This window comes from Siphateles boraxobius, unplaced genomic scaffold, assembly GCF_051911475.1.
Source record: "Siphateles boraxobius isolate OS27281-9 unplaced genomic scaffold, OSU_SipBor_1 5, whole genome shotgun sequence".
NCBI classification, from domain to species: Eukaryota; Metazoa; Chordata; class Actinopteri; order Cypriniformes; family Leuciscidae; genus Siphateles; species Siphateles boraxobius.
In genome coordinates this window covers 24,109,777-24,130,242 of record NW_027509141.1, presented here as the reverse complement: position 1 = coordinate 24,130,242, position 20,466 = coordinate 24,109,777, and the positions used below count along the sequence as shown (strand labels likewise).

General features: G+C 36.7%; 1 protein-coding gene across 4 annotated transcripts in view; it reads left to right on the top strand.

Moving 5' to 3' along the window:
• The first annotated feature begins 589 nt into the window (after positions 1 to 589).
• plekhg5a (pleckstrin homology domain containing, family G (with RhoGef domain) member 5a) overlaps positions 590 to 20,466 on the top strand; it is a 48,412-nt gene continuing 28,535 nt past the window's right edge. For 2 of the 4 annotated variants that reach the window (XM_077203424.1, XM_077203425.1), the window contains exons 1-2: positions 14,002 to 15,525; positions 19,363 to 19,442. In XM_077203424.1, coding sequence (XP_077059539.1) covers positions 15,405 to 15,525; positions 19,363 to 19,442 — 201 coding nt within the window. In that variant the 5' untranslated portion in view covers positions 14,002 to 15,404. Of the gene's footprint in view, positions 679 to 11,515; positions 12,175 to 14,001; positions 15,526 to 19,362; positions 19,443 to 20,466 lie in introns of those variants that run through there. The other 2 variants (XM_077203428.1, XM_077203426.1) reach the window with 2 other exon arrangements.

Sequence of the window (20,466 nt, the reverse complement as noted above, 5' to 3'; positions counted from 1 at the left end):
ACGTGGTACAGGAACAGGACTTGAAAATGATAACTGCGTCAGGCAGGAACTAGCAATAAACACTTGCGTCGTGCCTGGCGCAGCATTGTGCCAAGTGTATGATAGGGCCCTTAGGGTATGTTTACATGACACTGCTTTCAACTGAAAACGGAAAACTTTTGAAAATAAGTTTCAAAGTGCAAGGTTTTGAAAACAATGCCTTTACCGTCTCCATGTAACAAAAACGTGAATTTGTAAAACAATGACGTCATGCGCATGCGTATTAAATGGTCACATTATCCCTAACTATAAAACCTGAACTGTCATACTAACCTTTCCCATTTGTACATGTTTATTAAAACTGTTAATAAAGCCGTTTTTTCTTGTGAGAACTGTTGGCTGCATGGTCTTCCTAATGTAGGTGATTTTAGGTTTTGACGGTCCTAAACCAACCCCCTCCATATAAACATGTATCTGCAATGCAGCTGCAACTGGCTAACTTCAAATCCACTGTGCTTTCTTTGTTGATGATATAGCCTGCAGGCTGGATACACTGAACTCAGTATATTTGTGCCTTAGGGAATGAAATCTGACAGCACGAGCCCAGAGGAATATCTAGCAGCACACTCACTCTCACATCCAAGTGTAAACAACTCCTGTCACCAGGAAAAGCAGAAGAGACAACGCATAAAGACCCAGGTGACTCAAAATTTCAGTCCGTTGATTTTACGTGATAGCTGAATCACTTTTACAGTCTGTCAGAGTCCTGTATTTACTAGGTTTTACCACCAGGGGGAGGTAAATGCATGAGTACCAAAACCATAAACTCTGATAAAAGTACATGGTAAACCAAAACAAGTTTTTACTTAAGTCATAGCCAGGCCTTCATGGAATCTGTATCCAACGAACTCCACAGAATTGTCGTTCAATAAGCTATATTACATATTTTGAATAGTTTTATGTTTTTAGCCCAATAAGCAAGCACTCATATTTTGTGCATATTGCAGAATAGATTTAGCAATAACTATGCAATAATGTCCACATCCCACATAGTCATTTCTAATTCATGGGTGGTCAGAGGTGGATATGGTGGAAACAGAGTAGTGAAAGAATAAAACTCACTGTAGACATGAGGCATGGGAAACTAATGAAATAAACTGAAGGAAAGGGCAAGACAGGGGAGTGGTGGAAAGGAACTGATTAAAAAGCATCTGATCAAGACCTCAGGCAGTCTTTCTCTTTTTCTCTTCCCTCTCTCTGACTGCAGACTTTGGCTGTATGCTGCTGACAGTTCCAATTTCAAGCATTTAAATTTAACCTCCAAGATAAATGAACAGTTGAGATGAATACAGTAAGGGAGACCGGGGGCAATTGTGACAGTGGGACTTATAACACACTAAATTTCTGAAGTTTTTTAGTCACCATGAAATCAAAATTAACAACTCTTCTTTTTATGTAGGCCTATGCACAGTATTTATTATAAATTAATTATCTGTGGACATAAGTTTTTTTTTTTTTTTAAATTCACGTGCTCTCATGATCTTTAATCAAGTAAACACTTCCCCTACATCTTGCAACTAAATCTGTTCTCTTCTCTGATGATGGCATGTGCACCCACACCCAATATTATCTGTCTGCAGTCCCGGAGGCTGCATTTTCAGGACCCCACTTCTAGGACCGCATTTCTAAGACCCTAGTTTTTTGTGACAGCGCCACCTACCGAGTCGAAGAACCGCAGTCCCAGGAACGCATTTCCAGGACCCTAGTTTTGGAGGACCGAAAAAAGTGCCACCAATGCAATATTTCCACCCAGTTTTAACTACATTAGAGTGTTTTTTTTTTCTTTCAAGTTTTATAACACCCAAATACTACTTTCTTTATTGCAATTAAACCAGGTTCCTAGGAATGTTGAGAAATTATTGGGTCTAAGTAGCATATAATAACTCAAGTAAAATAAACAAGGAATCATTTTATAGTCTTTTCAGTCACTATGGACCACATTTTCAAGTACAGAGGGAAGACAAGGATGACTCTGGGGATAGATTTAAGATTTTGTATTTTACAAAATAATATAAAACACCTGAACTTGAACACACAAAATATTTTACAAAATAATATATAACTGAAATGAACACACAAAATATTTTACAAAATAATATATAAAAACTGAAATTGAACACACAAAATATTTTACAAAATAATATATAACCACTGAACTTGAACATACAAAAAAACAAATTTGATCATGACCTGAACCACATAGACAGAACTTCAATGGATGGACAAACACATGGACAACATCATCACTGACTCCTAAGAGAGAGAAAGAGAAGTGATTTAAATAAGGAACATTTAGTTGACCATGTTCTACTCTCTAATTTTAAATTTCATATTTAAAAGATCTTAGTTACCACAGAGTAATGATAATGATAAAAATAATGATATCAATCTCCATACCAATTAATTTTCATAATACAATTATTGCATACTGTTCAAAGATTTGAAAAAAAAAAATGATTTTGATGTTCTCGGAACAAAGGTTCTAGAAACACTCATGTCGTTTCTTGAAAAACATTTTTAAGTTAATTTCATAAAAATAAATAGACATAAATTTGGCCTAAGCCTAGTGCTTAACCAATTTATTTATTTATCTTTTGTCATACTATTGCCTACCCTGAGCTGTGTCCTTAATAGCACTTCATATAGAGTACAGTATACAGTAAATGACACAAACTAACACGTGGGATTTCAATTATTATAATGGCCTCTCGGATATGTCTGACTATTAAAATGTCATATGTCTCAACCAACTTTATAAAACCATGTCAAAATGAAGAGACGTACACATAACATGTATTGTGGGTAACGTTAAACAGGCTGACTGTGAGCACGTGACAGTGAAAAGATTAAGATTATTTTAACTGAATTAAAATGGAAAAACAATGAGTAATAAACAAGCTTTCAGAACAAACATGCTACAGTTTATTGTGCTGTAAATAAGTCAACACAGGCTTATCATGCAACAGTTCCGTTAAATGAACGTGCAATTCATTTTCCAGCATTAGAGGCTAATATATGATGGCTATGCATTCAAGACTGTTTAGCAAATCACCAGCACGTTGGCAACGTTAACTTTCCAATGAAATGCATCAAAATTGTTTTTAAAGTTAAACAAATAAAAATTGATTCGCATTTGATACTCACACTCTGAATGTCATTCATCTTCGCTGGTCCTCTAATTCGATAGGTGGCGTTGTCACTAAAAACCTAGGGTCCTAGAAATGCGGTCCTAGAAGTGGGGTCCTGAAAATGCAGCCTCCGTGTCTGCAGGCAGATGCTACTCCCCACACCAGGGCGGGAAAATAACCTTTCCCCTCCAGCAAACTGTCACTCACATGAGATTGCAGCAATTAACAATGATCCAATAAATTCCCGCCATTTAACGCCACAACAGGGAAGAAAAGACGATTTCAAATTCTGCCTCATGTCGACTTTAAAGGTATAGGGTAGGCAATTTTCGGAGAGGCTAGCAATCGCGAACTAGTTTTGAAAGCATAAGATCCCACCCTCCCTTCAGAGCGTCTCCAAAGCCACGCCTCCTTCTAAATACATCAAGGCGAACAGCAGGGAGCAAACAAATGCGTCACAAGAGACGGCGTTAAACTACTTCATGTCTCAAAGCACATACCATTACAATAATAATGAACATAAACAATTTAAAGAGCACTGACCTGTACCTCCTGAAAGCTGATTTATTGCAGCTTCGAGGGTGCTGCTTTTGAAACGCACAAATTCTAGCCACAAACCGCTCCGAGTATTCACCTTATTTTTCACGTAGGCCTAAAATATAATACAATTAATATTTTGTATAATAATGATTTTTATTGATTTAATCATTTAAATATTAAATAAATTATCATAATTTTAAAACTTCTTAAAACAATTTTTGTTTGATTATTTACACACTTTAAGTAGCTATTTAATTTATCTCTGACAAAAAATTAACCTCTGATCGCTTTCTGAAGAAAAAGAACTTACAGAAATGTTGCATATTAAACTATTTTATTTTTACATCTAGAACAGCAAACTAACTGTACGTTCACACCGCCGCCGGCGAGAGCGGCAAAATTCGCTCTCGACGCCCTGCCAGCGACGCCGTGGAAAGATTCGTGTACGCTCTGATGATCTGACGTAGATCGAACGCGTGGTCTTTTTTACAACTGTATTTAAAGGGGCCACAAAGCAAACAAGCATGTCGATCGTTATTTTTGCAGAAAATTGATCGATGGAAAAACTTAACAATTATAGTGACATGTTTGCTAATGAAATAAACAAATTAAAAGCCATTTGTGTGGTGTGGCTTTTGTGTTCATGGTTAAGTGCTATTATAATTTGCATTCCCGCTGAAAAACAAGCGTTCTAGCGCGAAAATATTGCCTATAAATACTAGTGCTGCGCGCCTTATCAAATTCAAATAATCAACCTCCTCAATTTTGCTTCGGAACTAATGTTGTCGGAACCAAAGTTTACAGGACTGCGTTCTCTGGACTCCTCTCAAACGGAGCAATGAATGACTTCCGGCCACTTTGACGCTCCGCCGGCGAGAGCGTCAAAGTGGCCGGAAGTCATTCATTTTCAATGAGAGCCGGCGGCGAGCTACGGCGAGAGCGGCGCGTCTTGGACGGTGAGAGCGGCGAGGAGAGTTGAAGTCAGGTCAACTTTATGGTAATAAGCAATGACGCGGTTCGGCGGCAACCGGCGGCAACCAATCGGAATATGTAAGTGCTCCGTTTGAGAGGAGTCCAGAGAACGCAGTCCTGTAAACTTTGGTTCCGACCACATTAGTTCCCAAGCAAAATTGAGGAGGTTGATCATTTGAATTTGATAAGAAGGCGCGCAACACTATTTATAGGCAATATTTTCGCGCTAGAACGCTTGTTTTTCAGCGGGAATGTAAATTATAATAGCACTTAACCATGAACACAAAAGCCACACCACACAAATGGCTTTTAATTTGTTTATTTCATTAGCAAACATGTCACTATAATTGTTAAGTTTTTTCCATCGATCAATTTTCTGCAAAAATAACGATCGACATGATTGATGCTTTGTGGCCCCTTTAAATACAGTTGTAAAAGTGACCACGCGTTCGATCTACGTCAGATCATCAGAGCGTCCACGAATCTTTCCACGGCGTCGCTGGCAGGGCGGCGAGAGCGAATTTTGCCGCTCTCGCCGGCGGCGGTGTGAACGTACAGTAAGCATAGGCAAGCTGAATAAACAAACAATGTAACAATAGTCACAGAGGAAATGCATCTGTCATACAAACTTTGACAAGAAGTCAAAGCAGCAGACGTTGTGAAGTTGTCGGGCTAAAATATTGAATGCAAAGTGCCAGATAGCCGGCTCTGACAGGTAGGGAACTGCAAACCAAAACACTCAGGACTTTTATACATAAACAATGACAGGCCTGTTCTCAGACCATCTCTGTACATTCAGTGACATCTTTCACCTGACGATAGGACAGCACATGTGTGTCAAAAAAACACAAAAAAACTCTGTTGACCTTAGGGTGAAAAGGCCATTTGGGGTTTGCCAACATTTTCCGCACAGACATTTTTTGACATAAAGGTGAACTATTCAGTTTATATAATATAACTAATATTAACAACCAATTTAAGTATTAAGAAATTATATTACTACTTTGAGGCTCACTCTTATTTGGGGAACTGAGGGTTAATATGATTTTTTCCGTTACAATTGCCCCCAACATGACATTGTTTTATATTCAAAATTATTATCAATATTCAATTCAAGTATCATTCTTTCTTATAATTTCATTATAAAAGTCTTTCTCAATGTAAATATGTACTATTACTTTTGGAACATATGTATGTTTTTGTTTAATACAAAAAGATAGCAGATAGATGTGTTATAGTCTGAAGAAAAATGAAAAATATAACTAAATTTGGTCCCATTCCACTGATAGAATGGCCTAAATGTATTCATTATTTTTCCAAACTAATCTGCCGAGCTGCTAATCAGCTTAAGAAAAGCTTGTAGAGACAATTAGCCATGAGTCTGAGTAGACACATATATGCTCAGCTCACAAAAGCCAGTGATCATTTTCAATAGACTGCATACAGCATGTGAGGATGATAATGAGTATATAATTTAGACCATCATTAATGTATTGATGTATTACTCTGTATGAGGGTAGAAAGGTGTATTAATTTTGTGCACATTTTATCAAAGATGAGGTAATTTCTTTTAATCTGTTTTATACACCATGGTCAGGTGTGGGAAAAGAGTTTAGACTACTCAAACAACAGATTTACCCTTCCCTAAAATGTCTGACAGACCTGGTTTATAAAAGCATAGCTGTTGTCAACCTGAATGGATTAGGGATTTGTCACACCTGATAAGAGCGATCTTACACGTTGATGGGATCTGATCCAAAACAACCCAGGTATAGATCATCCAGGTCTGCCGTTCAGCTCACAAGCTCAGGGCACCAATCCTTCTCAACTCAGCAGTCAGGAACATCATGTCCAGCTCAAAGGTCCAGACACCTTCAACATGTTCCCATTCCAGACACATGATTCACTAGCAAGGACAAATAAGTCTCAAATGTGATGGATAGCACCATGAGTTTTTTGCACAACAGTGACAGAATAAGATCGTTTCTCCAGACACGCTGTGTCAGTAACAGCTATAAAGAACCCAAATAGTAGTGATGGTGAGTATAAGCTCGTTTTGCAGAAGAGAGTAAGTGTGGTTTATGCACAAGGTGTTTAATGTAGGGGAGGCAGGGGGAGAGAGAGCTTCAGATGGTTAATACTCCACATATGGACAGCTTGGCAAGCCATGAACAGGTTTGCTTGTACTGAAAAGAGATGAAAAGGGATGGGGGTAGGCTGGGAAGAGAGTGCCTTTATTATTTTAAAGTCACCATGAAATCAGAATGGATTTTTTTTAATGGAATATTTGAGTATTTATTATAAATTAATTATTATCTGTGCACATCATTTCTTTTTAAATTCGTGTGCCCTCATAATCTTAAATAAAAATAATTTCACCTCCCCCTTGTAGCAACTTCTCTTCTCTTCTCTTCTCTTCTCTTCTCTTCTCTTCTCTTCTCTTCTCTTCTCTTCTCTTCTCTTCTCTTCTCTTCTCTTCTCTTCTCTGTTTACTGTATAAGGGCACCATACATTTTGTTTTTGTTCGAGAAGCTCACTTGTAGATACGTCACAATAGGGAAGAATCGACTATTGCAACTTCCATTTTTTGGCGACTCTAACTCAGTTGAGTCACTTTTGGAATATGATTGATGATGAGAACTGAAAACAGCTAATTATGATGTATGTAAACAAAGAGCATAAGGACCCTACATACACTTGGAGCAATGTGGCGGCAGGCGCAACACAAGTGTTTTAGCTAGTTTCAGCCTGAAGCAGTTATCATTTTCACGTCCTGCGCCATGTTGTTTAAATAGCAATTGCATTTGCACCCATTTGTGCAACAATGGCTGGTCTGAAAACGAGGTGTTCAAGCGCATTGTTGGTGCGTTTTTATTTGTGTACGAGGCAACTGAAATAGACTGCGCCATTGACCAACAAAAACCTGGTCTAAAGTCAATGGTGCAATGTTATTTTTTTTGTTATTTAAAGGGCGAATTAGTAGTATGAGTCCATAGCTGGGTGCACAATGTGTGTACACTCTTATAACACACACAGGGACACGAAGCAGCACACAAACATGTCAAATATTAAAAATAAAAGGATTGGGTCAATATCACCATTCCTTCCAACCCTCACAATACTCACACATTTTGATTTTAATTTACCATTCGCTTTATGTCATGTCATAGTAGACACTCAAATACTATAATAAATATATTATCTGAGCTCCCACAATTTTTTTTTTTTAATTATGGCATTAAAGCACGTCCACCCTGTCGTGGACATATAAATTACTGTTAAATATGTTTTCATTGCATTATTAAGATACAAATGATACTTTCTGAAAGGTATGATATCCCTTTCCTATACAGGGTTATTTGTTTGCTTTAAAATTATAAATACATAAAAGATTTTATGTAAATCATGTGTTTTTAAAGAAACCTATATAGGTATGATTAAATTATTATTTTAAATATTATTTAAAAATACCAAGATGACAGGGTGGACGAGCCCACGATAGGGTGGACGGGCACACGATGGAGTGGACACATAAAGCAGAACACAAAAAGCATGACAAAATATGACAATGAAACATTTATTCAACTTAAAAATATATATATATAATTAAATTCTCAATCACATTGATATAACTGAGAATTTAGAATGGCCTCTCTGGTTGAGATGAAAAAGGCAGGGAGTTCAAAAACCTGCCCGTCTTTTCAGCAAAATGTAAACTTAAGGAAAATTATAATAACAAAGCATGACAAGGCAAGTACATTAAATGTAACAATTAGTTTTTTATTTGTGGCCAATAAATATTGTAGTAAATAAATTCTGTCAATTGGTAACATTTACAACACGTGGAACAACTTGCCCCAAACTGGTTTTGCCGGGCACTTTCTGTAGCAATTTCTGCCGCACTCAGAGGCATATCCTGAGAACAGCAATGATTTTATGTTTTTTTATATAACAAAATATGATCTTGTTATATTATATTATATTATATTATATTATATTATATTATATTATATTATATTATATTATATTATATTATATTATAGTATATGTTTCCATAAAATGTAATATAACATTTCTATAAATTGCCATATTAACTACAAATGAATGCTATGTCCACCCTGTCATGTGTATGTCCACCCTATCGAGTCTGGGTGTGGTCGACAGGGTGAACATTTCGGACTCGCCTCAGCAGTTGAATTTCCCGCCACTATAGAAAAAAAAAATCTGTTGTCCTGATGTTATTAATGGGGGTGGCCTATTCTTAAAGGGGCAGATTCCAAAATACGACAGGGTGGACAACCATTTCAGGGACATGGACAAACTCTTCTTTTTATTAAATAAAAATATTGTTTTTATTATAAACTGATCAATACAGTCAATTTGGAGTTATATATTATTAAACAAAATATTAATAGGAAAAAAAAATATATGATTTGACTATTTTACTCTCATTCAAATTTGATGAGCAGTGCCTGGGACATAGCAAAATAACATACATCCTCTTATACAAAACTATAGAAAATCTTGCAAATGTATCTAAAGAGCCAAATAATGCTACTGCTATGAATAAAACAACTTAGCCTTATATAACACACCCTTTCATAGTAATTTGTATGTTAAGTTATAATGGAAAATTTGTTATTTATTTTCAGGACACCAAAAGGCACCCTACAGTCAGTGCCGATCCTGACCTCCCTGGGGCCCTAAGCAAAATTCTGCTAAGGGGCCCTCTACCTGACCCCGTGGATGAACGTGATTTCACCAAGTACCACATGTTCCTGGATCAACATCTTTGTTGATCCTGGATCAACTTTCCAATCAACCAATCAGATTTGAGGGACAAGTTTACAGTTTATGTCAAGTTTAGGCTTAGAATCAGGGTGAAGTCCTCAAACATCAGTGTTATTCACTAATCATTACCCTCTGATTTTAGGGAAAAGTTAAGGGTAGGGTTATGTTTAAGGGTAGGGATTGGGTAAGGACTACATTTTGGGACAGGAATGTTGATCCAGGATCAACAAAATATGTTGATCCAGGACCATGTCTTACTTGGCAAAAGCTATGTAAACCGATTGCCATTTACACACAGTCACACCTGACACTTCAGTGCTCCCAATACAATCCCCCCTCCTTTAAACAAAACAGTCAAAGAATAAGTACAAAAATATAGAACAGAATGAGGTTCAAACAACCAATATTTATTGAATAGAGTATTTCTATAGAATATTGGCTGATGATCCAGCATCTCCTCTACTGACAAACTTAAGCATAGCACCTGCAAATTATAGATAACTCATTTTATAAGCTGCATCAGACCCATTCAAACTGGCTCCCAATTTCCTTTTATTCATTTTCAAATATAAAATACTATTAATACTATGACTTGGCTCTTGTAATATTTAACTAGTGAACTAGTGATGCAGATATCAATAATCCCTGTGAGTGATGACATCATTGATATAAAAAATTAACTTGTGAACATGTAATTCCTGATATCAAAAATAGACATTGGTTAATAAAAATGTAACTAAGGGGCCCTATAGTAAAAATAATCAAGAATTCACATTGCAAATAGTAAAAAAAAAAAAATTCTTGATATAAAAAATGCATGAACTGTAAATGAATAAAATCTAAAATGGCTTGCCATAGCATGTTAAAGGTTTTTTTTATTATGCATGTTGAAGCAATTTTTGATTTATGATTAATATTTACTGAGGGATGTCCATCCATATTGACCAGTATGTCCAGCTAGCTATTCAACATTTAAAATTCAATATAGCCAATAAATCAGTAGTCAAATTGTCAATACATTGCTTTCCATCTTGTATAATTAGTGCAGTTGTTTAGAGTTTTTAACTACACATTGACTGAGACTAGATAATCAGTGTCTTGTTTTAAAAGTATATTCACTGTCCCACCCCAGAAGAATAGTTTCACTTAATTTTGTCATGGATGTTGTAAACATTAATTGACGCGCTATGGCACGATGGGGAGGCGGGGCCTTGAGTAATTTGCGGGGCCCTAAGCAGCTTGCGTAGTGAGCGAATAGGGCGGATCGGCTCTGTCTACAGTGATATTGACCCGATTACAATGTAAAAGATTATTATTGTGTACATAAAGATATGGTGGAATCCGGTTTGTTCAGTAGATGGTCTGCTTGCTTGCTTAAACCTTGCGCACGAGCAGATCCGTTTCCTCTCTGGAGAAGCGGTAAGTCTTTCCGCTTGCAAATTCCGCCATATAAATAGCAATCCACCATGGCGCGAGCGCAACGGCATTTTCCACGTCGTTAAATTAGCAAAAGTGGATTCAGACACCTATAAGTGCACTTGCGCCTTGGGCTTTAGACCATGCGCTTAGAATAGTTAAAATAGGGCCCAATCGGTTTAACTGGTTATTTCTGTTTTTTCGATTGATAAAGTAGCCTACCTTCACAAGCTGTTTAATTCATAAAATTTTATACAAATAAAAATGATCAAAACCGACATTAAGTATTTAAACTAAATCTATCATCACATGATGGGAAACCATAAAATGAAGCACCTGACAGAACCCTTTAAGGTTCTATAAAGAACCCTATATACTAAGAATGTACAAAATGGAAAATTAAAAATAGCCACACTCAAACATTAGACTGTTCATTAAAAACAAAACAAAAAACAGTAAAAAACAAACAAACAAACAAACAAAAAAACAGTAGGCCTACAGTTTGAGAAAGTCATGTGTCAATACAGAAATGAGCGGCAGAAAATTTAGTAGATCTAGGTGTCAATGGTTGGACAGCATGAATGTAGCATTTAGCCGTTAAATATCCGGTCTGAAAGGTATGAAATGTCAGATTGCTAAGAGAGAAGATGGGAAGGGAGGTAAGGGAAACGCCTGCGTGTAAAGTAGGTGCCACAATGAAGTTGGAGGTAGTAACAATATAGGAAACGGAGGAGACAACTGTGCTTTTGGAATACCATGCCTGTTTTTTTAACATGACAAAAAGCTGTGCGTGCTAAAAAAAGATGTCATGTTGACTTTGAAAGTTGATATGCCATGTTCTTACAGCGCAATTCAATAAGTTTCAGTAAAGCTTGAGGCCAGAAAGGAGACAAAAAGTACGTGCGTCAAAGGCACAGTCCTTTTGTGTCTCTCTACCAGCACACGGAAGGTGAAGCGATATGGACGTCACTCAAGCATACAGAGAAGAGATACGATTTTAAAGAAACGTAATAGCTTGCAGTTTACTAGGGAACCAGCATTATACGCTGTATATCATATATACATGTCAGTAAGTAGCCTAACTTTGTTTTTGGAGGATTGCCAGCAGCGCGTCAGAGCTCATGTCTGCTCTACTGCTGACACTTAGCAGCGGATGGTCGGATGTCTCATCTCTGAGAACAACAGATGAATACGCCGGACTTGGGAATTAACCCACATGGTTAACAGTACATAATGCATCGATACGGTTCGCCACCCAAGAGCTGGCTTGGACTTCGTTTGCTACTTGGTAAGTGGCATTTTTGTTACCGGCTGCAATAATGTGAGGTGTAGGCTACCTGTATATTGGGCATATTTGTGGAAATGATGAAAACTAGAGCCAAAACAGCGTGCTGACGCGAAGTTTTGAGGATGTCTTAAAGGGATCCGGGATTCTGTCGTCATTTCATATCCTAGTCACTTTTCCGTTTAATGAAAATGAATGATGACTGAGGATGGCAAGCTTCAAAATCACCATGTATCATAACTATTCCTCACGTGCACCATGTAAGCCTGATGAGATTTGACATATTCATCGTGCTTTTGTGGTTTTTGAATTTTCATTATGAGTTATTAGACATGCACTATTTTCACAAGTTTGGGAATAAGCATTCCTTTATTTTAACTTGGTAACTTAGACTAAATGAAACTTTTCTCTTAGGCTGCAGGTGTGATATCTGAGTAATTTCTGTACATTCTGAGTAGTTAGCCACTATTGACTAACTGATTCTGTTTTTGATACCTGAAAATAGACTGAACTTGGATTTATTTGTAATAATGTATGTCTGTCTGTACAGGATTATGTCCTTTTTGGCTATTTAAATCCAGATTTTCTGCCACTCTTGTTCACGGCTTTTCTCATTCCTCACCATTTGATTTGGTTAAATTGTGTTTATGCTGTGACAGGCAGACGACTCTGTGGTTTACTTCTCCAATGGCTTATCATGATGAAATGTCTGTGATTCAATCTGTATGTACAGCCAACAGCTCATTTTTAACAGCTGAAAGGGTAGATTGCATTTAGGGAGATTTTGTCCAGATAAAGGTACCAGCTGATTTTACATGAAGTGGTTCCAATTCATAGATATTGACTATTATAATTAAAGGATCAGTATTTATATTATTACATTTTAAATGTACAATTAATTTCCTTCCTGTGTTTTTCTCTATAGATTTCCTTTCAGTTGTTTACATGAAATGTCTTATGTCAATTTAAACAAATGTATTTACATTCCCTTATAACAACACTTGCTAGCCAAAGGAACTCACATAGTGTGCAACTGAACTAGTTCATTTTTTTCCCAGCAAGATTGACCACAAGATCATTAATTTTTATATTCTTTTCGGCAATATAAATAGTTCGAAATCCTTGTAAAAAAAAGAGTGTGACAGTGGAAACAAAGTGACTCTGCCAACCAAAGGAAATGCCTCTTATGTTCTGTCTGTGAGGTCCAGGGCCATAGTTATTAAATTCAAACTTCAAACTAACAAATTGGGCTTTTATGAAGCTCACAGTTTATCAGTGAAGCAATTGAGTAGTATTTCTTAAAATAATGTCAAATAGTCTAAGTATTTGAATTTATTATGAAGAATACCAGAAATAGAGACCTGTTTACCTGATTTTGACTAGGAGCCGTTGCATGGAACTGTCTAGGCTATTTGGGAACTGTCACTTGGCTGACTAATTTGCCATCTAGCCTCCAAACCAAGCCCATTACTGGTTACAGATAGTTCGCCACGTGCATGACTGTCCTAATGCTAGTGTTTTAAACAAAGATAAACAATGTCAGGAGAATCACTAGGGGATTAGCCTAGTTATTATAATTGACTGTAGTTGCTGTCACACCCCAGTGTTCTTTCATGTGTGGCCAACATGCTGGTCGTAACATATGTTTTACACGCTGAGTATTATTAGCTGAAGATAGCATGATGACCAGCCAAATGCAATGCTGCAGACAAAATTTGGGTGTGGTATGTGATGATCACTAGCATTTAAAACAAATTAATATTACTTGTATATTATATTACAATCTCGCTAGGGGTGCTAAAGCATTAACAAGTTAGTATTATATATAATGTTTATACGGTATATACTGTATATCTAACGGTAACTTGTTAAATTAATAGACATATTGAAGAAAAATCGTGAATAGACACACATACAGACTTCTAGACTGTTTTAATTATTTGTATCCGAATAAATGCGTTTATCCGATTAAATGAACAATGTATTTCTAAAGACATGTTTTGTAGTCATGCTTTTGTCTGCCACATTGTAATATCTTGAATTATCTTAATTTCGTTGTTTTTATCAGTGAGATTTTATGTGATTAACTCGATTAATTAATGATTACTCAATTATCGATGAACAGTCCTAATCTTTATTTAAAGTCGTTTATGTACTCAGAATCGTGAGTGAGCACAACACACCAGGCGAGCTATTTGAATAGTCAAACAACAACTACAGAGCAACGTACAGCAGGAAAATGATGCTATGATGTCTCGACAATAAAGTTTGAAAGTAATTATATAATGTAAAAACAGCCAGATGAAACAAGCCGTAATTATAAAAGACGTTGTTGTACACTAGCTCGCAGAGAGAAATGTCTAGGTGAAGATGCAAAGAGCTTTGTTGTTTGTACATGTCCCAGCGAATGATTAAGCTGACAGAGTCTGAGACTGCGGCGTATTGGCTTGACTGCCACTGGAAGCCTGGTCATTAAAACTAACCCCTGCACGTCACACTGCTCCAAATTACTACCATATGGTTGGAAATGTTGGATCCCATCAGCTTAGACTCTCCCATGCTACTCTCTAATTTGTCAGAGCAAAATTAGAAATTGTGAGGGTTCTGGAGGGCACTCGCCAACTCTAGCAGCTATTCTTTTAATCTTTATCTTAACCCTTTCTCATTTTCAACTTTCTAAACCTGCTTTTTAGAGGTTATTGTCCTACCATACTTGCTCTATATATCATTGACTCTGGCTTGAGTCTGTAAAGTATGATTTCTGCTTCATTGCTCTATATGATACTGTAACTTTGAGATGCATGGAGTTTGTGGGCTACAAGTACGTGGACATCTCAAAAGGCAGCTTTGTATCTCTTGCCATTCTGAAAAGTCACAGGTCCAAGTCTCCCTCACATCCCAGCATGCAATTCACATGTGGATGAATGCACCGCTTGTCTGGCGTGCTGTGTGGGTCAAGCCCCCCTCTTTTTCCCCCTTCACATACTGGCTCACAAAGTCCAAAGCACCCTGCCTGGAAACTTTAGAGAAATCCAGTATTGTGGAACTTTTCTCCTCAAGAGAAGCCACTCAAGTTTTAGTACATTCTCTAATTTGGGTAAACATGACGAGAAGTAATCATCTAAAGACTGATGTTTGGTTCAAGGAGTTAAGAACATCATCTCAATCTACTCCCTGTTAACAAGTGAGATGTGGCGTTAGATTTATCGGTTGTGCTTGGATTTTGAGGCACAATGTTCTATTGGCGGCGGCATGGGTCTTATGAACTGGAAACTCTGCCATGTACACCGAGTGAGTTGGGAGTGGAGAAGTACACCTGGACCTCCCTCATGGACATTACCCAGAAGTCTTGTGGTAAGAGATTTTAATTGACACCATTGAATGGTGTGAGACAGTTTGGTTGAATCATTATCTATTTTTTACCCTAAAGGTAAATTGCAAAATTATGTTTTAAAAGTTGTTTGTTTGTAATTTTGAAGATATTATATAAACTTGAAGATGGATAGGCTCTGTGTTATGCCATATTTCTCATGCTATGTTTCTTCTTACAAACAAATACATTTTTCATTGAATGACTAGTACAAGATTACAGTATTTTTCTCAGAGGGCCTACATTTCACCCACAAATGAAAATTCTGTCATCATTTACTCACCCTCAAGTCATTCCCAAACATGCATGGCTTAATTTCTTCTGTTCTTCTGAAAACAAAAACATATTTAACAAATTAAGATATTTTGCAAAATAATAAACATGGATGAAACCCATGGACTATCAAGCTTTGAAATGAACAAAAATCTTAAATGCATCATAATAGTAGTCCAAACAACACCATTTTCCAAATCTTCCTAAATATAATAGGGATAGGCTTAAATTTTACTTATTTGCTTCAAATCTGGCCTAGAAAATCTGTGGTCACCATATACGTTCACTGGAAAAGAGAAACAACAAAGGACATTCAGCTACAGTATAAATAAACTCATTTTGTCTTCCATGGAAAAAACTGAGTCATACAGGCTTTGCAAGACAAGACATTAAATAAATAATGTTAGTTTTATTCAATTTTATGTATTATTATTTGTGTGTGTGTGTGTGTGTGTGTGTGCGTGTGTAAATCTATGCCTTTACACTTAGGTCTTGCAACAAAATGGCTTCTTTCTTTTTTTAAATTTTTGTTTTGGCTTTGTGTGGAGAACATCATGTTTGGTTTCCACTAAGTAGTCAGAAGGTTTAAGAGACTACTGTGACAGCAAAGTGCAGAGGGAGAGTGAGTTTTAGCTTGTCCATATACTGTCCTTACCATTTAATCTGTGTGCTAATGCCCCTACTAGGACCCACTTTGAATAAACTTTTTTTCTCTGGAAATATTTTGACTAATCACTCACTCTATCCCTCTTTGTCCATACAGTCAAGCAAATGTTTTTTTTATCAGTTTACCTAAATCTTTAGATTTATTTTAAAGCTTGTGAATTTTTTTAGCAGTTGTGGAATGAAGGGAAGTGTGTCATTTCTGTTCCTCTTAAGTCGGACCAAAAAGTTTCCCAAAGACATTGCCCATCTGCCTTTGGTTACATAAGCAGGTTGTGCCTCCCCAAACTCACGGCATCGGTTGAGCTAATTTTGCAATGTCAGGTTCTGTCTAAACTCATTTAAGTCCAAAACGCAAGAGGATTAGTCAGCTAGGAATAAAGAATCAATGACAACTCCCCTTCCACACCTTCAGCTGGTGAAGTTTTGACATTCTCAGACTTTCCAAAACATATACTGGCATCCATGGCATCAGCTTGGTGTTCCTCCAATGGAGGCAAAAGAAAACAAGTATAATATAAAATATTTCCGCTCTAGCACTTTAGACAGTTGATGTGCGCCCCTCAGGAACTTCAGCAAACAACTGGGTAAACAGAGGGGCATGAAAAACAGTTCCTGGCATTCTGCACATTCCTAACATAGAGGATTTTTAGGAGGTACCCTCTACCTCTCTGACTAAAGAAGGAGAAATGGAATATTCTTCATCGAGAGATGGAGGTGACGTGAGATGGAATGTGTTGAGGATAATATCTAGAGTTTGTCTTGGACTGTGTAGTGATGTTCTACTTTCAGGATGTTGGAAAAGACACAGATGCCTTGATGAAGTAGGAGCTGTGTACCTTTTAAATACCATGGTATATGAAAATATCAAACATTTACAACCATTGTATGGGCGTTCCAAGTTCTGTCACATATATATATATTTCTTTTTTGACCATTTATTGATTTATGCTAAAATGCCCTTTATGCATAGATTTTGTTTTACACTTATCCCAAACCGAGTCTTTCATTTTTAAACTACTGTATGATTTTTTTTAACTATGATAATCTAAATAAAGCGCAAAATAATCATACAAAATAATCAAACAATTTCAATTTTTAGTGTGTGAAAGTGTATAATAAAAAATAAAATAAAAAATTATTACTCTTTCAGTTGTGGCGTAAGTTCCATAATTTTTTTCTAGCTTTGTTAATAGCCCCCCCTTCCCCCCCACAAGTTAATAGACACCCTTGTATCAATATACCATCACTGTAGCATTGTATACTTACTATTTTGTATGAAATCAACCTATGGGAATGTTTCTCACTAATACGTAATGTTGCATCTATTGCTTGTATATGCTGTTGATTATGTTGTTGTCTGTAATCATCAATGGCTTCTGTTCAGCCAGTTTTGAGGTGGCAGCATTACTAGAAAGGAGAATGAGGGGTGGAATCAATGAAAAATCGTGCACTTTTTCATATTAAACCCTGTGGGTTTCTAGGTAAGTGGAATACCACTGCCCTCACTGAAAGGAAAATCAGCCAGTCTGCCAGCAAACTTGTAATGTCTGGAAATCTTAGATTTCCGCCAACCTTTTTTGCTCTGTCTGTTTTTCTCTATTTTTCCTCTTTCTTTTCCTTTTTGTGTTATTGTCAGTTCTTCAGTTTTCAGTTAATCCCTTCCTCAAACTACCAATAGGTAGTATTTATTGTAATTTTAATCATCTCTCCTGGTACCAGTTGCTAGTCTTTATGGACTTGATGCCATGGCTAACTCAAGTTATATATGTTGTAAAGTGATACATGCAATTTTATTTGATCAGCATATCATGCAATTAAGTAGTTGTCACAAATTGTATCACTCTTCTAGCTTGTTTGTGGTTCTCAGTTTTTTCAAACGTTGTATCCTACATATCCCCCCAGCTGCTTCATCTATTGCTGTGCTGTATTGCTGTTATGTCTTTTGGCTCATGCCCAAGGACATATCCCCCACAGGCTCACTGTGTTCATAAGAGTCCCTCCATGTTACGAAATGTCTCAATCATATTTATTTCCTTCATTAATCTCCTCTATATTACTCCTGGATACTTGATACTTCCATAATATAGAGCTGTTCAGTTTGTAGCCCTAAAACTAGGAAAAGAGGATTAGCATTTTCGAGTTTCCCCTGTTATTTCTAATGGGGTTTTTAAAATGTATTAGTTGGTTTGTTTTGTCCAGGCGGGTTTTTTGTCATGATTCGAGCATTTAGAAACACAATTTAGAGACAGTTGTTGTCAGATTTTATTAGGGATTTCAAATTTCAAATTTAATTGTAAGCTTGGCGAACAGTTTTGGAGAATTTGATGTTTCCCCATTCAAAGCTGCACTTGCATGCCCGAGAGGCATTTCAATTATGCCCGCCGAGTGAAATGACTTGTCTTAAAGGGACTTTGGTAATATTACCACAGACCTTATTTTACTTATAAATCCAAAATCAGCATTTAATAACCCATAGGAAATTCCCAAGGGAATAGCAATTAGCCTTCATGTGCGATAACATTTACCATTGTTCGTCAAATCCAGTTGTTTAAATAGGAATCCACACAAACAAGAATGTCGCATGAGGGCAAATGATTTCCCCTCACAGATTTCGCAACGGGTTCAGGTTGGTCTCACAGATTAGCCATGTAAACCAAAAGAAAGCTGCTTGTTCTGAAAGCTGTACTTTGTACATTGCTACACTATTGAGAAAGGACAATGAACCTTTTTTGGTTGTGAAATTTGACCGCACCTTTCCAGTTTGACCTACAAATTGACCTCACTTATAATTCCCTCCCACATACAGTTGACATTTAACCTCTGTGTGTGTGTGTGCGTGTGTGTGTGTGTGTGTGTGTGTGTGTGGGTGTGTGTTATTTCAGGTGAGAAACCTGCACAAGAGGAGAAAACCGGCATCTTGTGTCAGCATCCCATCTGTCCTGAACGGCAGTTTGCTTCCAAGGTAAGACATCATAATGTGTCACACGGTATAGGAAAGCCCTGCAGGGGTGAGTGAAACTGGTAAATCTTCACCACTTAGTGTTTTCATGAACACTTACGAACAAAAAATCTCAAGTAAGCCTATTGCATTTATCGCATGGAATATTCCTGGACATTATTTGCGCTTAGGGAACCGGCAGGAAAAACAAAAGTTTTCTTTGTCTTTGTGCTGTTGAAAGTTCAATGGCGAAAGGACGGATGTGATGTTATAGGCGGCATTTCACCAGCCTTCTCCTGGGAGTCTGGGGATGCGGGTATGGAAAAGTGAGATTACTGCTCGCTCGTTTTCGTTTATGAGGCTGTTCACACATAAACACACTTAAACAAAACACATTATGTCTCTCCCTTCCTGTCTTTCCTCTCTCTCCCTTTATACGCTGCTGTGCCTATGTCTCTCTTTTTGTCTGTTAAAATGTAATACATCTAGTCTTGTGACGCTTTTTATTGTCATATGTTCATTGCCAAACTAGTTTAGCTACAGAATCAGTGTCCCTCCTTCTAAAGATCAGTCACTCACATTTTTTTCTCACTGGAAAACCCGGTGCCCATTTATTACCCACACTTTCCACTTTTGTGTTTTAACAGGTGTTCCTTTACCATTAAAATTGTCAATTATAATGCTGCCGCAGTAATATGCTTATGTATTGGTCTTCAGGTTTAACATAAACAGTGTTGAATTGGACAAAAAAATATATATAAATAATATATATATATATATATATATATATATATATATATATAAGAAATTAAGTATGACCATTGGAATTCGATGACTCTGTTGACTAAGCTTTTATATATTATTATTATTATTATTATTATTATTATTATTATTATTGAAAAGAATGATCTGTTTACAATGTAACAGGCTGCCACAATGAGCAATTATCACCTGGCAATTCAAATATATATATATATATATATATATATATATATATATATATAAAAATATATATATAAATTATTATATTTATATATTTATTTTTTCA